This window comes from Carlito syrichta, unplaced genomic scaffold, assembly GCF_000164805.1.
Source record: "Carlito syrichta isolate Samal-C Ts95f unplaced genomic scaffold, Tarsius_syrichta-2.0.1 Scaffold308112, whole genome shotgun sequence".
NCBI classification, from domain to species: Eukaryota; Metazoa; Chordata; class Mammalia; order Primates; family Tarsiidae; genus Carlito; species Carlito syrichta.
In genome coordinates, this window is record NW_007252208.1 from 370338 (window position 1) to 392162 (window position 21825).

The window sequence follows — 21825 nt, forward strand, 5'->3', positions numbered from 1 at the left end:
GCATAGAAATAGCCAAGGTTGTCGGGCATGGTGACTCATGCCTATGATCCTAGCACTTTGGGAGGCCAAGGTGAGAGGATTGCCTGAGCCCATGAGTTTGAGACCAGCCTGGGCAACTTTGCAAGACCTCATCTCTACAACAAATAAAAAAATTAGCACTTTTGGGAGGTTGAGGTGAGTAGATCGCCTGAGCCCGTGGATTCAAGACCAGCCCTGGCAACTCGGCAAGACCTCATCTGAACAATAAACCAAAAAATTAGCCAGGCATGGTAGGCTGAGGTAGAAGGATTGCCTGAGCCCAGCAGGTCGATGCTGGGGTGGCTGTGAGCATGCCACTGCACTCCAGCCTGGGTGATGGAGTGAGACTCCAACTCAAAAAAAAAAAAAAATAGCCAAGGTCTGTGGCCACAGAGACCATGAAGGAGAATCTAAGTGAAGTTGTAGAAAAAGTAGCAGCCAGGAGAAGGACATGTCCCAAGAGAGTCAAATACAAGAGATTCAGTTAGATGAGGACTGAGAAAACGCCACTGAATTTGTCACCATGAAGATCTTTGGTGGTCCAGGAAAGAGTGGCTTCAGTGGCAAGATGGGAACAAGAGTCTGATAGATGAGTTCAAGCAAGAACGAGGGCAGGAAAAAAATAGAAAGAATGGGAGGTGGACAAGTGGGAAATAGTATGTACAGAAAACATTTGAAACTGGTGAAATGAAGACATGTCTGTATGCTGGCAGGAATAATCCAGGAGAGAAACAATGTTGTAAAAGAGAAGGGGGTCAATGCACAGTAAGTTCTGGAGATGATATGGCATGCAGGGAACAAAGGTTTGGGCTAAGAAGGAGGTCAAAACGGTTCACCCACTCACAGGAGGAAGACCAGGTATGCGTATGGGTCATCTTTTGATTGAGTCTTTTTTCCTCAGTGAAACAAAAAGATCAATGAAAGGTCACATTTCATTTCCAGGGGCACCTGTTATAAACTTTCAGAGCACCCTGCATTTTTTCCTCATGGCACTTGTCACAAATATACTGAACAACTACTGGTGTGGCTGTCTCCACAACGCTATGAACTTACCAGGCCAGGACCACACATGTGTCACTCATCACCAAATGCCCAGCATCTGTTTTCTAGATCAGATACACAGTCACCTACTGATCTTCTAGATCAAAAATTCTCAGAAGTCACTGACTTCTCGAGATCAGAGGTCAACAAATTATGGCCTGTGGACTATAGCTGTCACTTGATTTTATAAACATAATTTTATTGAAACACAGATACCCCTGTTCACTTGCATACTGTCTATGGCTGCTTTCCTGCTACAACAGTAGACCTGCTAGTTCTGACAGAAACCACATGGCCTGCAAAGCCTAAAATATTTACTATCTGGCCTTTTCTAGAAAATGCTTACCAGCCTCCCCCTGCTCCCCATCAATGGTTCTCAGACTAGCAGCATCAGTATCACCTGGGAACTTATCAAAGATGCAAATTATCAGGTCTCACTCCAGACCCAGCACATCAGAAACTCTGGGGCTGGGTCCAGCAGCCTGTGTTCTCATAAGACTCCCAGGGATTCTGATGCGCATGACAGTTTGAGAATCACTCTTCTGGGTAATGTATACAGATGACTGGTGAAATGAACGAGGCAGATAAGGCACTTATTCCAGGTGAGTTTACATTCTCATGGAAGCATCAAGTACACAGACAGAATAATTATAGGCTATCATTATTACAACAGTGAGAGTTGACCTCTGGTGGGCTGGGCAGGAAGAGTGGCACAGAAGCTCAGGTCTGAGAGAGGAGTTAAGCTCCATGGGAAGAAACTCCAGTTTTGAGGAAGTACAAGAGCCCTGAGGTCGGAGCAAACTCAGCTTGGTCAAAGAACAAAAGGACAGAGTGTCTCCTCAGCCTGAGAGTGTTAAGATACAAAGTCAAGAGGTAGGCAAGCAGCCAAAACATGTAAAGCCTTGTAGGCTATGGCAAAACTCGTGATTTTTAAGTGCAATGGGAAGCCTTTGAGACAACTGACATGACTTATGTTTTTAAAAGATGATGCTAGTTGCTATGTGGACAATGGATTATAGGGGTCAAGAACAAAAACAAAGAGACAAGTTAGGATATTGTAGCACTCAACATTAGAGATGATAGTGGCACAATTAGGACATCTCTAAGGAGGTGACATTTAAGGGAAAATCAATGTCACCATTCTGAGTTTTCTGGCGACCCTGTTTTTGACATTAGAGGCTTAGATCTTAATGACAGACTAATTAGCAAGCAATAGCCGAAAGGGAAATATCCACACCCAAGACAACTCCCAGTTGTTGTTGACATTTAACTTTGCTCCTTACCTGAGGGTAGTATACAACTAGTTTGTCCCACCCACAGACCAACTTATTGATTCTACCTCAGAATACTCTATCAGAGTCATTCGCGCTCTCCTTTCCCCCTGCCTTAGTTTCTCGTTTGGGTCATGCAGCAACTTCCCAACTGGCACACTTGGCCTCTCTACAACCTATTCTCTATACTTTGGCCACAATGAATTCTCTAAAAGGCAAATCTAATAATGCTATGTCCCTGCTCAAAACTGTTGATAGCCTCTCATCACATTCAAGATTAAGTTCCAACTCCTTAGCAGGCCATGATCTGGTCCTTGTTTCCCCCCATCTCTTACCACGCTTCCCCTGCCCCAACAAATCTGTTGTTCTGCCCACCCCAAGGTACTCGCATGAGGAAGTACAAGAGCCCTGACATGCTTCCTACCCCCCCCCCCCACTTCCCCCTACTCTCTACTTGGAATAAATCCCAGTTGTATTTTGGAACTCTGCTCTAAGCTCAAGGCTCCCTCCTTCCAAACTTCCTCTGGATGTGAGTGACTGTCACCCTGGGGATACAACTTTTCCACCAGCTTCTCCCAATAGTGAGAAAAATAAAGTACTTTAAGGAAAAGGGTATGAGGCTGGAAGCAGACCAAGCCTAACACTTCCCTAAAGTTCCAAATTTCATATTAAAAACTTATGTAGATTTTGTATTTCACTCCATAATGCATAACTGTGGATTTTACTTTTGGTTTTTGGACTTGATGTCTCACTCTGTTGTCCAGTCTGGAGCGCAGTGGCACGATCACAGCTCACCACAACCTAGACCTCCTGGGCTCGGGCAATCTTTTTGCCTACAGACATGTGCCACCACACCTGGCTTATTTTTTTATTTTTGGTAGAGATGAGGTCTTGCTGTGCTGCCTAGGCTGGTCTCAAACTCCTGGGTGCAGGCAATCCTCCCATCTCAGCCTCCAAAAGTGTTGGGATAGGCGTGAGCCACATGCTTGGCCAACTGTGTTGTTTTCCAACATAAATATTATGTCAGGTCCAAATTTTCAAAAAGACTAATGGTTCACTCCTGAAAAATATTCTGCTTTACCCTGTTTACTCTAGCATACCACCAATATTCTAGGCGGAGAAAAAGCAGAGGCTAAAGGAGAAAAGAAAAGCTACAGAGTCAAAGCTTTTCAGAAAGTTAGTTTCTAGCCAAATAAAATGAAGTATACCATTTCATTTAAAAGAACTTAAAAAGCTGACAATACCTTCAAATAATCTCAGAAGTAATACCCTCATTCATCTTATACAAGAAAAGATTTTAAAGTGAAAGGCAGCACTAAGTAGGACTTAAAGATCCCAGTTAAGACAGAATTTTGTTAAGTAGAAAAGGGCAGCAGAAGCTTTAAGACTAATTAAGATAATGTAAAAATTTTTAAAAAGTTGGTTTGCACTATCTTCAGATGAAAAAGCAATAAATAAAAGTCAAGACCAGGTTAGTTAGCATTACCTTATTTCACTTTTCACTCCTCCCACATAGAGAGAAATCACACTCTTAAAAGATGATTTCAACTTTTATTGAATGAGGACTTTATTTCTTAACATTACAAACTAACTCTTCCTTCCTGAAAAGGCAGATCTTACACTCAAAGACGATCTTCAAGCATTTTTTGTTTAAGAAATTGGGGGGAAAATCCACAGTTCATTAACAAGAAGATTCAAAACTTCTTTTTACAGTAATAATGGGAGAAAACCCAATACATTTCACAACCTGAAGTGGTTCAAACTAGGTATATCCAGAGCAGATTTCAAAATCTGGGAAAATGACACAAACCGGACATTTAATGAATATTGCTCATAACAATTTTGGCTCTAAAAATACAGAACAAATGCTTGCTTTGCACTGTACCTAAGAAGGCCTCTTCATTAAGGTATACGAGGACACTGGCAGCTTCTCCTCCTCCCAGTCTTTTGTACAAATCACTAAGGCAAGTATACAAAGGATCAGTAAGGCACTGGGGCACATAGGAAGCTGATCACAGGAAGTCTATGTAACTTTCTGGGGTATGACAGTCTTTAATACAGACATCAGTGAGACAAACTCAGTGTTTGTTTTTCAGCATCAACCTGCACCTAAAGCACAAAAGGTCACTTCAAGTCACTTCAATGTGATAAACAATTCCCATTCATGGCATTAGCAGTGAAAGGAGAAACAATTCACTGTGCTAGAAAGAGTAAGAAGCAAGAATAAAGGAAAAGTCCTTTGGTTTAGATCTATCAAATAAACAGAGTATCTTTAACTTCTCAAGGAATACAATTTTGGTTTGTTGAAACTATATCAATTAATTCGGGCTCCTCTGTATTTCCATTAATGTCAGATCATTATATAATTTCAACGGCATGAACGCTTTTTTCCCATTTTGCTATGATAATAGCTAGAAATACTTCAATAATACAATAATAGTTTAATCATGACCATTTATTTCTCTTTGGTCTTGTAGTAATTAAGCTTAGGGAAAATACCATCAAATTAAAAAAACAAAATATTGTGGGTCATACCAAGAGCTCATGAAAGCATGGCACTAATTATTTATTTAGTAAGGGATCCAATGAAGCCACTTTATCCATACAAAGTTATTTTCTTTTTTTTTTTTTTTTGAGTTGGAGTCTCACTCTGTCGCCCAGACTGGAGTGCAGTGGCCGCTCCCGGCCACCGCAGCCTCGACCCGCTGGGCTCCGGCGATCCTTCCGCCTCAGCCTTCCGAGTAGCCGGAATTACAGGCGTGCGCCACCACGCCCAGCTGATTTTTTGATTTATTGTAGAGATGAGGTCTCGCTGCCCAGGCGGGTCTCGAACCCGCAAAGTTATTTTCTAAGATGAGTAATTGCTCTGAAATGGAAGAGGGGACATATACAGCAGTCAATCAAACCTTGGTTAATTTCTTCCTGATCATCTATGAAATTAAGGGCTCCTTAAACTATCTAAATATTTCAGCAACATGAGGACACCTAGATCAGCAGGTGAAGCACAAACATAAACCTAATTCTTTGGAATAATCCTGTGGACACAGTCCTTACCACAATCCACAGTTGTAACTCTTCATTCTACAGTGTCACCTGATCATCAGTGGAGAGTTCCTCAGTCCCATGGTTTAACGGGAAAGGAAGGTTCCCGTCTATAACAAGATTAAAAGGCCACCATAAAAATGAAAATACATGGGCCTAGACTATGTTATCTCAAGTTAGGGAAACAAGAGCCCGTTTATGCTACTGAGTTGAAATCTGAATAACAATAATAGTTATTGTTATCATTTTTTTTTAAAGAGACAAGTTCTTGCTATGTTGCTCAGGCTGGAATGCAGCGGCTATTCTCAGGTGCTATCCCACTACTAATCAGGGAGTTTTGGACCTGCTCTATTTCTGACCTGCGTCGGTTCACCCCTCCTTAGGCAACCTGGTGGCACCCTGCTATATAGGGAGGTCACCATACTCATGTCAAACTTAGTGCGGATGCCTGATCATCATAGCACACCACAGCCCAGAACTCCTGGGCTCAAGCGATCCTCCTGCTTCAGTCTCCCAAGTAACTGGGACTACAGGCACGCACTACTGCACCTGGCAATTCTTTTTAATCTTAGAAAGTAAATTTTGTTTGGCAAGGAATAGTTTGCACATTTATGTCTAAAGTGGAATAAAGAAGGATAACTGGGGTGTACACAAGATGCATTGAAGTGACTGATGTGAAGTAGCCTATCAAGTACATTCAATCCAAATGGCACAGGAGAATGTCATCTCAGTAAGTCAGCCCATTACAAACATCATTCGCCCATATCTAATCTGCCATTAAACCAAGCAAAAATATCCCTCAAAATTTTTCTCAGGGGAAAAAAAAGTTAATTGGAAGCAACTTTGTGTATTAAGAAAGTATTTTCTTAGAAGCAAAAGAAAAAAAAATACTATGATTAAAAATAATGTGTTCTAATAAAGCAGAGTGCCCAAACACAAAGGAAAAAAAGAACCACATAATCACAATCTTTAAGGCTTCCTTGAATGCTAACTGCTATCTTGGCTGTAGTTTTTCACACCATTTGAAGGACAAGTGTTTGATAGATGTTTTCATGTGGCTTAGGAATCTTCCTTCCACAACATGAAGTCAGGCAATCTCAGACTTCTCTGGCTCTTCACACTGCCTCTTAGAAAGTTTCTGATATGTTCAAGAGATGAGGAAGAATGCAGAAAACTATTCTTTTCTTCCCAATGCAATCCCTTTTTTTCAGTGGATTATCCAGTGGGGCAAACTGAGACCCCAGCACAGTAAAATGAGGTATTGACACAATAAATGTTCATCAGGACTTCGCTTTCCATCCGTGCTTGTCTGTGAGCATTACCACTGCTTAACCAAAGAGCAGTTTATTATACATTATCTCCTTATTCTAAACGAACCAAAATTAACTTTTATTTCATTATTTCACCAACTACTAGAAAAAGCAGCACAGAATCATATGCTGTGGCTTTCTCTCCATGCCCTACCCTCTTTTTTTCTCCCACCAAATAGCCTCCTTACAAACTTATGTACACTGCTCAAAGCACTTAGACAAGTTTTTTGTTGGAATTTCTGTTGGCATGACTTTGCCAAAGTGAATAGTTAATTTTGTATGCGTGTCAAATCATACATTAAAGTTCAGAATACAAAACCACAAAAAAGAAATCCAGAAACAGTGCCAATTTATAAATTTTGGTATTATGACAAATTTCATACATATTCTGATACACTCGAAAGGAAAAAAACTATTAGTTTGATGTGAAATACAGAATAAAAGAAGACTTAGGAATTCTGTGGAAGATGCAAAGTTGTATATTGCAAAATATGTCCAAAGATATTTAGTTTTGGCTTATGAAATTCCAATTATATTTAAAGAAAGGAACAGACATGGTTGCATGTTATTATTTTGAAACCAATTTCTAACATTTACGGAGAATAAGAGACATTTAATTCTCCATATCAAATTCCCCTTTTGAACGTCTGCATAAACTAAGAGACAGGTCTTTCTGGATGTCAGATTAATTTATAGGTACTATAACAACTTCATAAACTTACACCAAGACAGTACAAGTCGTGTAAGTAAGTATATTAATTATCTAGGCACCAAGAAAGGAGGAAAGTCTCAGAAAAATAAAGGGGGTCTCAATGCTTTATCAAAAATTCCAGAAACTGCCCATTTATAGTATACAAGCAAAAGGGATGTGTTGAAACGTTTACCAGTGTTTTATCTTAACAATATAAAACCAGTTAATATTTGTAATGTAAATAGTAGGAATTCAAGGCCAAGGGTAGAACCAACTCAAATTGTGAGCTAACATTGCCTGTTTCCTCTACACAATTTCAAGTTTGTCCAGTAATTTAGTTATACTGTGGTTTCTCGACCAGCTTTGAGATTGGGTGCTGAGAACTGTCTCCTCATCCGCGGAGGTGTCACAAAATGGCTACAGTGGCTGGGTTTGTCAGTCTGCTTCTGATGGGAAGTAGCTGCATTGCCCTCTAACTGACCTCCAGAGTTATAATTACAGTAAGACTGACGATGTTGATGAATATGGCGCTTCGCCTGGAAAGTCTGAAGATCAGCAGTGGGGTGAGCATTGTGGGAGTTTAATGATTCTGAGGAGGCAGATGCCTGGCAGCGCATACTTTTAGGTTGACCATTATTGAGAGAATTGCTTCTCCAACGTAACTGAGGTGGCTGTTGTTGATTATTAATATGCTGCTTGCTAACTTGGATGTGATCTTGACTTCGCATGCCCTGAGAGCTCCATGGTAACTGGGGATCCTTAGAAGCGGCTTTGCCCCCTTTTTCTTGGCTCTCCTCTTTATTTCCTTTTCTTCCATCTTCATCTTTTGGAATTCTGAGCTCTATAACCTCATCTTCTGTTATGATGATATGTGTCCCAGGGCTCCAAGAGTTTCTGTGTTTAGGGTTGCTTTTAAAGGGGAAGCGGGGCTTCCGGTTCTCAGGAGGGATGAACCTATGAGGTACATTCTGTCGACGAAGCTGCTTCGTTATCTCCTGCTGTTGCAGGTTCTTAAACCGAATTTGCTCTTGCCTCATCCAACGTAGACGTCCTCGCCTAAAAGCTGGATCCCCATTCATCAGCTGGGAAACACGTTCTTCCTTCCCAAGTTCTCCACTGTCTCCTTTACTTATATTACTCTCAGAGGTGCTGCTAACACTAGCGACAACAGGCTCCTTTGTTTTGTGGCTTCCTTGGCTTTTCTGTTCCTGAGATCCAATCAGTGGCAAGACTTTCTCCATTTTGAGCATTTTGTTTCTTAAGACTTTTATCTCCTCATCTTTCATGTTATTTTGCTTTTTGACTTCTTGTAAAATATCTTCAAGCTTGTCTATATGAACCTTGAGGTCATCTACATCGGTGCCGCCTTTCCCGCTAGCCATCATGTCTTCGATCTTCTCGTCTCCAACACCGACAGTGTCCCAGACATCCCTGGCCACTGCCCTCCAGGAGTCCCGCTCATTGGGGTCTTTCTTGCCATACATGGCACACAGTTCTTTCATCTTGACGATGGCCAGTGCTTCAATCTCCTGCCGACTGTGCCTGAAGTCATTGAGGGCAACCTCATAGCAAATCTCTTTGACAGCCTGAATTTTAAGATCTGAGATCGTGACCCACTTGGAATCTTTGCTCAGGCGTCTTCTTTGGGGGATCTGATACATTTTAATTGGTTCTCGCTTCTTCCCACTGCTGGGGAGGCCACATTTTTTAACAATGGTTTGCAACTTGCTGGGAGGAAGCTTTTCTCTCAGAGAAGTAATCAGTTTCCAGCTCTCTTCACACGATCTCTTGTCAGAATCGTCCCCGCTATCAGAATCCGCGTCCTTTGGAAAAACAAAATAAAAAAATGGCCCCAAAATAACCAAAATTAAAATGTAAAAAAGGAAAATCAAATTGAAGAAAAAGCAAGCAAAAAAGTCTTAACCAAATTTAAAAACAAAACCAAAAACAAAACAAACAAAAAAACCCTCAATAATGTGTAAGTCTTTTAAGACATAGGCATATGTAGATTGCTATTAAAATAAAGATTTGTTTATTTAGTAAAGCTAATCCAAATTTCTACTTTCTGGCTTAAGTGATGAAATGTGCCACCAAATTTCTTAGGAGGATTGACACAGGGGTAAGTTTCTCACTCTAAAGTCATATGAAATTCATCAAATGGTTTGACATAAGATCCCCACTATCTCAAGAAAATGAAGCAAAACCTAAGCCCCACACATGCTAACAACCCATGCAGCCACTTCCCCACATTTGCCTTGGTTATTGCTGTTGCTTCTTCCAGAATCTCCTTCCCCCATGAGTGAGCACAGATGCCATACAAAGATGTGACGAGCAGGCGGGTTAACAAAGGTTAGTAAGGCTGTAGGACGCCAAGTTTTGTTTAGCTTTACTAGAAAGAGCAGTCCTAGAAAAAAGTTAGAATGAGAATGTAGAAAAAGAAGCAGTCACACAGGGATACTGTTAAAAGTGCTAAGAATCCCTATTAGCAGATCATGTGAGGTTCTTATCAATCAATTTTTTTTTTCTATAAGAAAAGAGAATTTTGAAACTAGTCTTTCCATGAGCAAGATATTGGATACTTTCTTTTGTCATGCTAGTTAATCCATTTCAATTGTACAATTAAAGTTTGTTATCTAATAACAAGGAAGCATTTTAAAAAAGGATCCTTATAATGAATGTGTTTATTTTTATTTTTTAGACACTAAATCAATAAATACCTCACCTCCAAAATTTTGAGAAATAAATCACCAGAACAAAAATTAAACTAGGAAATATACTTCCATTGAACAGAGTTTTAAATTCCTCAAACAATATTTTTAAAACACAAATCAGAGATGTTTTCTATCTAGATAGCATTCCTAGCTATTTAAGGACTATCACTTTAAGTGACAACTCTTCCAATAAACACGTAAAATACAAGGATTATATTCTGCTTGTGTAAAATAAATCCACTTTAAAATGTATCTTTAACTCTGTCTTTTAAGCTTTCTTTGCACCATTACCTCTTTATCAAAAAACTTTACTTGGGCATAAAATGGCAGCCTGACTTCACAACAATGTAGTCACAAGGGCTATCTGGATAATAACCAATAGCTCTTAACTAACACCACCAAATCTTGATAATATGGATTTCTATGAAAGCAATACTGGACTTAGAATTCCAAATAATTAATAGAATTAGGAAGAATTTCTATTCAGGAAATAAAAATTGCTGGGAATAGAAAATACTTCTCACTAGATGGTTAGCTCAAAATGGTCTAATAAATGAAAATATTGATACTTACTCTCTTTTTCTTATCTGAGATTATAAAAAATATTTCTAGAGGGATTTTTTTTTTAAGGAATTGAAACTGATAAATATTATCTTGCTTTCTAGACCTTTTTTGTGTTTTTTTGTTTTTTTGAGACAAAGGCCCAGACTGGTTGGTCTCAAACTCCTGAGCTCAAGCAATTCTTCCGCCACAGCCTCCAGAGTAGCTAGGACTACAGGCAGGCAGCCACTATGCCCAGCTAGACCATACATTTGTAATATATAGTCACTTTCTAAGAAATGAAAAAATAACCTTCAACAATAATGACAATAATTTGGCCTCTGAATTAAAATGTGTTATCGAATTATATTATTTCTACTGATCTATGAGTACTTAATTTAGCAACAAAAAGCAGTAAAGCTCAATTTACAGACTCTGCACTGTTTTTTTCTTTTTCACTTTTAGTTTTAAAAATCAGAATGGCTAATCTTAAATGATAAAAGATGACATTAATAAACATTAAAGTAAAAAGTAAATCTGACTCCTGAAAAGGTTTCTTTTTTTTTTTTTCAAGTATGTATAAACTACATACAGAACATAACCAAATTCTCTTGGATTCTTCCCACATAACTGACAGCTATCACTTTTTTTCCTGGCTGTTTTTCTTTTCCTCTTCAAATTGCTTAAGGATAAAATGACTATTACCTAATTTAGGAAGTGACAAATATTCTAAGCATTGCTTTAATAACATGCTTGAGAGGCAAAAGTTATAGCTTTAAATCGTAAAATAGAACACAAATGATAAATTGGTCTGGCCAATTCACATGTCACTAAATGATCGTTCTGTTTTCATTAACTACCAAATACAAAGTGGACCTTCTAATAAAACTCTGCAAGGAGCTTATGCAAATAAGAAAAGACACCTAAAACTGTGTGCAGAAAAAGCAAGCACAGAAGGGACCAGGTATATAACAGAGCACTAACTATAAGGGAATGCTCAGCAACATAAAAACATGGTGCATCTGGGGAACTATCATAGATGAAAACTCATGAGCCCGAATTCCATTTGTAATGCTATCATTATGTGAAAAATGACATGTAATAAGTATAAAATAAATATGTATTAAATAATCATTCCTGTGAATCTTTTCCATGTTTATTCACAGGGTGCATTAGAAATATATCTGTTGGTAGATAAATATAGGGTACTAAAAAGACATTTTCCATTCAGTATTGCTACTGGTAGATATTCTTCAGACAAAAGAGTCAGAAATCAGTTCCTCTTGAAATCAAGGAATTTTTTTTTTTTTTGAGTCAGAGACTCACTCAGTTGCCTAGGCTGGAGTGCAGTAGCACACTTACAGCCACCTCAGCATCATCCTGCTAGGCTTCAGCAATCCTCCCACCTCTGCCTTCTAAGTAGCTGAAACTATAGGCATGTGCTACAGTGCTCGGCTAATTTTTTGATTTATTGTGGAGACGAGGTCTCGCCAAGTTGCCCGGGCTGGTCATGAACCGGTGGGCTCAGGCAATCTACTGGCTTCGGCCTCCCAAAGTACTGGGACTATAGGCTGAGCCATTAAGCCTGGTCAAAATCAAGAAATTTTAGTGGAATAGACAGGGAGACTTTGGGGTAGGAATGCAACTTCCTTGCTTTAAGAAGCTGCTCTTGAAATCCTAGCTTGCTTTCTGAAACACAAAGCAAATGACATCCAGAACCTGATTATCTGAAGACTATACATGTCCCCTAGAAACTAAATATATTCTCTTAATTTAATGGCCAACATCTTTATTTTAGGGCATAGAATGATCACCAACTCTTGGTGATGTGGAGCACCAAGGCATCCTCACTCTGTCATGCTTGGTTTTTCAAAATGTGGTCCCAGGCCCAGCAGCATGGGCAATACCTGGGAACTTGTTAGAAATGCAGAAGCTCAAGTCCCAACCCAGACCTACTCAATCAGAATCTACATTTTAGCAAGACCCTGAGGTGGTTGATAAGCAGTATTCCAACTGGCAAAACAAGAAGCAAGTCAAAACATCCAGTTTAAGCCTCAGACCCATGATATCAGGTGTTTAAGAGTGGGTAAGACAGTACTTTTTAAGTCTTGGTTTCCTCTACTATAAATTAGAGGTCATAAATACATGTTTTACTTATATACACGCCTACCAAAGAGAGTTGTTTCAGGGATCAAATAAAATAATGGACATTAAAGCTCTCTGTAAATTACAAAGCACTACACAGATACAAGGTACTATTATTAATAATAAATAGAGCTTAATTATACCTATCCTCATTTGACCTCTCACAGACCATCAAAGGCATGTCATTAGATTGTACTACATTACAAAGATAACAGGCTTCTCTCCATGTGTCACAAACCTTTCAAGCCCCTAATCACATTGTAGCTAGATCTGTTTTCATTAAAACTAAATGCCAACTAGGCCTCCTATATCTGTAACACTGCTATTACGTTGCCCCAAACCTTTGATTTATTCTTACAATTCATTCTTTTTGGGGCTTTATTATAATTTCCAAGATAATAAACTAACCAGTTCATTAATGGCCAAGGATGAGAACTGAAATGTACTGGAGAAGGTTGCTTTTGTTTAAATCTTTGAATTTTTTGGACTATTTGGCAATATCCCCTTCTCCAAAGCACAGAGCATGACTTTAAGGCTGTAGTTCAACATGCCATATTTTGTGCTGTGGGAAGAAGCCAGTGTCCAGGCTTTCTCCCATGGATCTTTAAAAATGAGAACTTTTTAAACTGCATCCACTGTATCCAAAGGTTATACTTGGTTCTTACATTTCAAATGAACGCTGAAAAACTTCTTATAATCAAGAGCTTTGTTAACGACGACTGGTTGGCTTTAAAAATAAAAATCTACTAACAGATCAACTTACTTATTCATGAGATTCTGTTTATATCAAACCTGGGAAATCAATTAACATCATAAATGCTAAAGCTATTAGTATTATAGCTGGGACCTTAAACTGACTTTCCAGCTGCTCACTCAAATCCTTCCTTGCCCCAAAGGAAGTGGACCTCCTGTCCTGTCTGGGCTGGGTATGCAGCCTCTGCTCCCACCACCACCACACATGCCACTGAGAACGTGGTTGAGAATTCAGACTCCATGCAGGGGAACAGGAAAGGAGTAACACATGCAACTGTGCAGCAACACTTTTAGACACAGTTTAATTTAAAAAAAAAAAATCTGCCCAGCACAAGAACAATCCCCAAGTCAGCCCAAGAGCAGAGAATTAGTACTATCAGGTGATCAGAAACAAAACCAAGGCAAACTCCCACCAAATTCAATATTCAGAGTAATTATCATTGAAAGAACCACTATTGATGCAAATTCCAAAACCACTATCAAGAGACAAAGGTTACCAGAAAAGCTCTATTTCCTCAAAAAGTACTTAATTTTGATAGAAGTTTTGACTTTAAGACATGAAAGGTCCAAAAGAGCACCTCTATAAACAGTTTTTCAGGCCAAGGCTACCAGGAGATTTAAGTTCATTCTCCATTAAGGAAATGAAAGAATAGCGTGTGGTTTCAATGAGAGATAAGCAATTTGGGTGAGTGCTGGTCTGTGGAACAGAGAAGGTATGGGAACAAGCCGCCTTTTTCCTAATAGCAGACTCAGGATAAACGCCTACCAGTCTCTGCTGTTCCAAAAGAAGATCTGCTTCTTCCTTCTCCTTTTTGTATAAGATCTCCATTTCCTGTAGCCTAGAAGGAAAAAAAAACAGGATAAATTATAAAGTCACTTAGCTATTTCATGAATACTTTATGTTTAAAAGAAGAGACAGTCATGCAGGCCGCATAATATTTGTATATTACCTTTTCTCCATCTCCTGTTTCATATCAATTCCTTGTTTTTCCAGAAGCTCTCTCTGGGCAAATGTCCAGTCCACAGGCTCAGATGGGGTCTCAGCAGAAGGAGTCTTCTCCCGCTCAGCTCGTGCTTGTTCCGGGTGGTTAAAACGAAAAACATGGTTTTTACCCATGATGATACGGTTTCCTAGCACAAAACAAAAATAGGGTTAAGAAATCATTTTTAAAATGTATAGTATCTAGTTTAATAATCCTACTCTCCCTAATGCAAAAAGACAGCTTATGGAGTTTTTACAGGAGCAAAAATCCAAATTCTGACTATCTCTTCAGCCTTTAAATAAGGTGTCAGAAATCACAGTTGCTCACACAAGCCATGTGTACATTGCTGAAGTTGCCAAACCTCTCCCAGTCTCACCTGAACGCAGCTGAACAGACTGGGCCACCCTCTTGCCATTTACATAGGTTTCTGAGCGCTCACAGGGCTCTAGAGTCACGATAACTAAGAGAAAAACAAACTAATGTTATCATCACAAACCACTGGAATCAAATAATGGAAAGCACTTGACTATCAGGATTCATGGTAACTTCTTATAATCAAGAGCTCTGTTAACCATGACTGGTTGGCAAAGAATGAATTCCTGCAATAAATTCACATGGCTGAAGCATCTACATAGCAGTTCATCTCAGGGTACCAGGCCCAGCCCCGACAGAAGAGGCTAAGATAGAAATATTTAACTGAACTTGCAAACCTCCGAAGAAATGATAGAAAATATTAGTTTTGGTGTTATCTGACGCTTCAGACAATAAAATAGAAAACTATCAGAAACCATAAGGATGAGATGCAGGTAATAACTAGAAACTGAAGATTAAAGAGCAAATATTTTGATTAAGGAAGAAGTGAATTATATAGTATGAAATTATTGTTGTTCTGCTAATAACCCAGGCAAAAATTAAGATGGACTTTTTCTTTCCTTTTAGATAAAATAAATTTTACAGGCTTAAGACTTGCGATCCTTCAGATCTTCTATTACCCAGGATATTTGTTCTTTCCTTGCTTTTCTATTAAATCATTAACATTCAAGTCCAAGCCTAATTGCCTATGTCCTGCTCAGTTCTTGGCAGTAACAAAGGGGCTCCTTTTGTCCAGGCTATTTTCATGTAAAGCAGCTATGTCCATCCTTGCATTTATAAGCAGCCCAGGTTTCTCCATTTTTCAATATTAGACTATGTAAGAAAGTATCAATGACAAAGATAGGGAATACCAAATCTTAAGGATTTCTCATAATATCAAGTAAAAAAATGGTTGGAGAAGCCGTGAACTCTCACCTTCTCCACTGCTGTTTCTCTCACTTCGAAAGATACAATGCTCTTCTTTAATGTGAGCCCCACTCAGCACTATGTCCTGGCGACGCTCAGCATCTGCTTGGCCAACCCTGAACACAAGAGAAAGTGTTTCCCAGGGAAATTCAGACACAAAAAGCACTACAAACAATGAACCTCTTTCTCCCAAAGAATACCCTTTGGTATGAACAAAAAAGGTATTGCCTTTTTGTATCAGAAGCTTTCAACTGCAAATTCTATTCTCGTAAGGATCAACCTTCCTACATCAGAATAAGATACCAAGGAGTAGCAACACACCAGTGTAACTCATACAGCAATATAAAAAGACAGAGTGAAATAAACTACCCAAGGAATTCATATAAGTTGTTAAAAGGAAACAATTTATATAGGGTCTTTTAGCTTAAAATTACATGTTAACTGGCTCCACTAAAACACTTATATAATGTGGAAAAAAGAGATAGTTTGTAACTATTTGAGACAAGAAAAACTGCAAAGCATGACATTAAATTATTCAACAACTTCCCTTCAGTTATTCAATTATCTAAGGGGGGTACATTCAGTGACCAAAACAAGACTGAAATATACCTTGTAATTCCATCTTTGATGTAATAAAGCAGGCACTCGGACATTAGTGGGTCTTCATTGAGGTTAACAAGATGTGGGGTCTGAAAAAGGTTACAGATTATCAATTCAGAGCAAGGCACTGAGAGGGATCTGGCAACAATAGGGCAGGCCAGGCTTCTCCAACTCCCCACAGTGTCTACAGAGGGACTTCTTTTATTTCTAGTTGCAATTCCATAAAAAAGAAAAAACACTTTCTTCAGGCCTCCCCAAACTGCACCAATGCATTCTATTTCTAAAACATGAATTTTGGGATAAAAAATAAGACTCCCTTTCATGATAAAGTGAAAGTACAAGGGAAAAATTAAGACAGGTCGATTTTCTGTGTGGATTAATTATAATTTTTGTAAATACCTGGGCAAAAATATCAAGAAAGACTAATTTTTATTTTACTTCTATTAAAATGCCCCCACCATATCTCTGCCACTATAAATTTGATCAGTTCTTTCATGATCCCAGTTATTGTATTTGACTTAAGGAAAAAATTAAGATTACTGACATTCAACAATACAAACATTTTCTAAAAATTCTCTTCTAATCTAACTCTAATATTTCTAAAATCTTTAAAAAAAAAACCAACCTTCTTTGGTGAAAATACCCCACTGGAATCCAAAAATAAGTCACATGGTCTTGGGGCCAAAATCTACTCAAGATAGTGCCAGCAAATATGGAAAAATGAAAGAAGAATCAGATAAGGGGGGAAAGAAAAGAGACTGAAATAATGATTAAAGAGAAATTAGAAAAACCTCTACATGTTCTTTACTAGCATCTACCTTTGCAGTTTAAGAATTTGATTGGTTTGAGAAAGTCAGAGCCCTTTGGGCAGTGTTCTTTAAAGTACATCATGATAGTGGCCTAAGAAAAAGGGAATCTCAGGAACAGATTCTAAAACTGAGTTTGGATGTGGTCACTGGTATATTGCTTTCTTTCCTGGGAAATTCTAGAAAGCTAAAGCAAGATGGGTAAAATTAAAGTAAGAAAAAGCTTCGGAAGTAGAGGTTTCAGTTTGGAATGCCACACTGCTTATATTTCAACACTTGTTCAAGTTATTTATGATTTGTATTAAATACTATAATATTTTTGCAAGTTGTTACAAAAATTTTCCCCACAATTTTAAACACTGAAAGACATTATGAAATACCATTAGATATACACAAAGGCACAATTTAAATTCTATAAAAAATATAACTGCTAAAATCCATACAATCATAAGTAATATGCCTGAATAAATACATATCTTAGGAAGGAAAACTTATTAAAACTGTGAAAACCACTGACCTTTCATAATATAAACACATAAAATACTTACTGTTCTAATTCTACACTATGTCTTTCAATTAATCTTTTCTGTTGAAAATGAGACACTGGAATTTCTAAAAATGCTTTGTCACCATGATGGAAAAACCTAACCAAAAAAATCCCAGCAAAAATCACAGGAATAATTCATATCACATAAAATGAAAATACTAATTCAAAACTCACCACTCCTTGTATCGTAACCGAGAAAGATCATCTATCATTAGAACCTGTGTATGAAGACGTTTAAGTCTCCAGTGGCCAATTTGAGATATAAAATATATACTTTGTATATCAATATATTTTTTTTTTTGAGTTGGAGTCTCACTCTGTCACCCAGACTGGAGTGCAGTGGCCGCTTCCGGCCACCGCAGCCTCGACCTGCTGGGCTCCGGTGATCCTTCCACCTCAGCCTTCCAAGTAGCCGGAATTACAGGCGCACACTACCACGCCTGGCTGATTTTTTTATTTATTGTAGAGATGAGGTCTCACTGCCCAGGCGGGTCTCGAACCTGCGGGCTCAGGCAATCCACTCACCTCAGCCTCCCAAAGGCGCGGGATTACAGGCTGAGCCACCGAGCCCGGCTTCAATATATTTTCTTATTGTCATATAAATAAGCACACAAAATAATCTTCTGATAATTGTTTTTCGGTATCCAAAAATAATTAAGTTGCAACTTAGTTAAAAAAAACTTAATATTCTAATTAGCTAAAAGGTACCTAACTACTTTTCAACTATGATTACATAAGTAGGAAGGTAACTACTGGAGTCATTTTCTTTAAAAAACAAACTGAAAGGAAAACAAAGGAATCTAGAAGGATAAGGATAGGAACTGCTTTACTCAGTATAATGGTTGTCTACAATACAAACTGTAGAAGGAAACGGAAGCAGTATCATCCTACACAAACCTGAACAGCTGAAATTGGTTCCAAAAAGTTATAAAGTAGGGCAGATTACTTCTGTGGGAAAATCTACACAGAAAGAGTAGCCGAAACTGAAGCAAGGTACACTAGGTTAGGTTGGGAATTTAAGAGAAAGCAACAACAAACATGATGAAACATATTGAAACATATTGAAACATGACGAATTAAGCCTAAAAGTTACAGATTTACTGCCTGAGGGTTCTTACTTTTATAAACAGTCAACACAGTAACTGGCATTTTAGATATATGCTGTTTTTGTACTTTATAGTACAGGCTCTGAGATGAAATCAGATAGATATACCTGAAACAAAGCCAAGTATCAAGATAAAAAGGGGATGGGAACAGCCCTGAATGACAGGAAGCACCCCAGTGACTAAGACAAACAAAAAGTGTCTCCCTTTGGTTGAGTTTCACACATTGTTTCCTACCTTTTTAGGTGAGAAAACCCCTAGGGTTCCTCCATCTTCCCGAATGGCAACACCCATCTCAGCCAACAAGGCCTCTCTAGAATACATCAGAATACCAACAACAAAATGCAAATTAGATCAGCCTAATATGAACTGGAAAATAAGCATGCAGAGCAAAAACAACTGGTTATATTTAAAGCCAGTAATGCAAATGTACAATATGTGCTTGTCTCATCATTGAGAAATTATTTTTAAGTCAAACATCATATTCAAAATAAATTAAACCATGCTAGGTTATATTCAACCAGATAAGAACTTTGCTTCATCTGACTTTGGAAACAGACAATAATTCATAAATAATATGCCTATTAATATAAAAAAGAAAAGCATAGTCCTGAAAGCTACGCATCTAACTCAAAGAACCATTTCTTCAAAATCAAAAAAGTAATCAAAAGTCATTTTGGTATAGGCAATATGGTCTATAAATGTAATTTTCTCAAAAGTTATGCTCCCATGCCTACCATCATTTTGGTTCAATAATTCTAGATTAAAATCTCTATTAATAAATAAGAAAATTCTCAATGTTTGTTACATTTACTGTATCAGTACGCTAGAACTCACTTCTGCTTCATCTTCCATGAAAGGATAAGACAGGAACTAACATTTTAAAAATATGTGTTTATTCCAATGGCAAAAGTATAATTTCATGTTATGCACACCTTCACGGTAGAGAAATGATAGAGGCTAAGACAAAATAGGGATTTTTAAAAGTTTGCATCCCAAGCTACTACCTCTTACCAAAGAGACTGTAGAGACGATAACTGTGAAAGACAATAATCAGAGTAGCTAGTTGGATGTGGACCATTATCAAAGGAAGACTACTTTATGCAAATGAAAAACTCTATCCTTCAATATATTTCATTTTTTACAGATCCCTAGCAACATACAGTATGGTAACTATTAAGCACATGACTCCCTAGAGGACATTTAAATATGTAGATTTCACTTCAAAGTGTAAATTCAACTGGCCATAAGCCCACCAGGTGTATTTTTTTGTTTCATGTTTTGAAGGACAGGTTTTTTGTTTTTGTTTTTGTTTTTGAGTTGGAGTCTCACTGTCGCCCAGGCTGGAGTGCTGTGCCACACTCACCACCACCGCAGACTCAATCTGCTGGGCTCAGGTGATCCTTCCACCTCAGCCTTCCAGGTAGCTGGAACTACAGGCATGTGCCACCACGCTCAGCTAATTTTATGATTTATTGTAGAGACGAGGTCTCACCAAGTTGTCCAGGCTGGTCTCGAACTCCTTTCGCCTTGGCCTCCCAAAGTGCTGGGATTACAGGCTTGAGCCACCATGCCCGGCGGTTTGCTTTTAACTTCTATTTCATCTTTTCTCACTATAAAAGTTATTTATTTATTTATTAAGAGACAGGGTCTTGCTCTTGTCACCCAGGTTGGAGTACAGTATTGCGATCATGGCTCACTGCAGCCTCGAACTCCTGGGCTCAAGCAATCCTTCTGCCTCAGCCTCCCAGGTAGCTGGGACTACAGGCACACACCATAGTACTGTCTTCATTTATTCTATTTTTTGTAGAGATGGGGGTCTCACTATGCTGTCTAGGTTGGCCTCGAACAGACCTTAAGCAATCCTTTCACCTCAGCCTCCCAAAGTGCGGGGGCTATAAAAGTAATTTAAATTCCCTAGAAAACTTAAAAATGTTCTCAGATTTTAACCTCCTAACCTCTCCATTCTGATGGCCTCTGTTTTACGAAGCTTCTCTTCCCAGGTTTCATTCAACTCAGCAATGATCTTCTCTGATTCCTAAGAAAGGAAGTGTACAGTTAAAGTGGTGAAGTCTTATAATTTAATCTATTATATCTAGAAAGGAAAGCAAGAAGCAGATTGTGCCCTTTGAGGATAAGAGGTAGAAACCAATAAAATGAGATTTTTCTTTTTTAACATGGAAAGTAAGAATTGTAAAGACTAGGCCTAGGGCAACCCCTTCGGGTCCCCTCCCACTGTAGGAGCTTTTCTGTCCTCTCAATAAATTCTGCTTTCTAAAAAAAACAAACAAATAAATAAAAAAGACTAGGTCTAAAACTAAATCAGCCCCAAACATAAAAATCCTCTAAGATCTAATTAAAATACTTTAATAGTGAATCTGCATGTGTGTATATGTAAAAGGAAAAAGGGTAACATTAACATCCTAAATTGCAAGGCAGTATATCTGACAATCATTCTATAAAATCATAAAGTCCCCAAAGGTATTCATTGCTTTTGTTTCACTATAATTTTATCATAACACAATACTCTTCTGAATACAACCCAAGAGCCAATATAGAAAGATTTAGTATTAAATCTCATCTGAAGGCATGTAGCCACCGAAGTGACAATTTACCAATCACTTGCAAGTATTTATAATGTTATATAAATATAAGAACTAAAACATGTTTCCTGCTCTCAAGGAGCTTACTATATACTAGGGAAAGAGAGAAGTAACTGATGGTTTATTCGTTCAATAATTATATATAACCCCATCATATACAAAGCCCTGTTCTAGGCAATTAGGGATATGGCAGGGAGCAAAATCCCTACCTGCATAAGACTTACATCAGAGCAAAGAGACCAGATAATCAATTTTAATCGGTAAGTACACGGTATGTCAGATAGTGGTAGGTGCTTTGGAGAAAGGTAAAGTAACAAAGGGAAAGAATGCGGAGGGAAGGGCAGGTGAGGGAGCACTTGAAATGAGGCTGTCAGGACAGGCCT

General features: G+C 38.4%; 1 protein-coding gene across 5 annotated transcripts in view; it reads right to left on the reverse strand.

Moving 5' to 3' along the window:
- The window catches only part of KIF1B (kinesin family member 1B), a 157447-nt gene that overhangs the window by 61125 nt on the left and 74497 nt on the right, over positions 1-21825 (reverse strand). For all 5 annotated transcript variants that reach the window (XM_021716015.1, XM_021716016.1, XM_008064949.2 and 2 more), the window contains 7 exons: positions 20798-20877; positions 19077-19152; positions 16393-16472; positions 15793-15899; positions 14882-14965; positions 14473-14653; positions 14289-14361 (listed from right to left, as the gene is read on the reverse strand). In XM_021716015.1, the coding sequence (XP_021571690.1) occupies positions 14289-14361; positions 14473-14653; positions 14882-14965; positions 15793-15899; positions 16393-16472; positions 19077-19152; positions 20798-20877 (681 nt within the window). The remainder of the gene's footprint in view (positions 1-14288; positions 14362-14472; positions 14654-14881; positions 14966-15792; positions 15900-16392; positions 16473-19076; positions 19153-20797; positions 20878-21825) is intronic.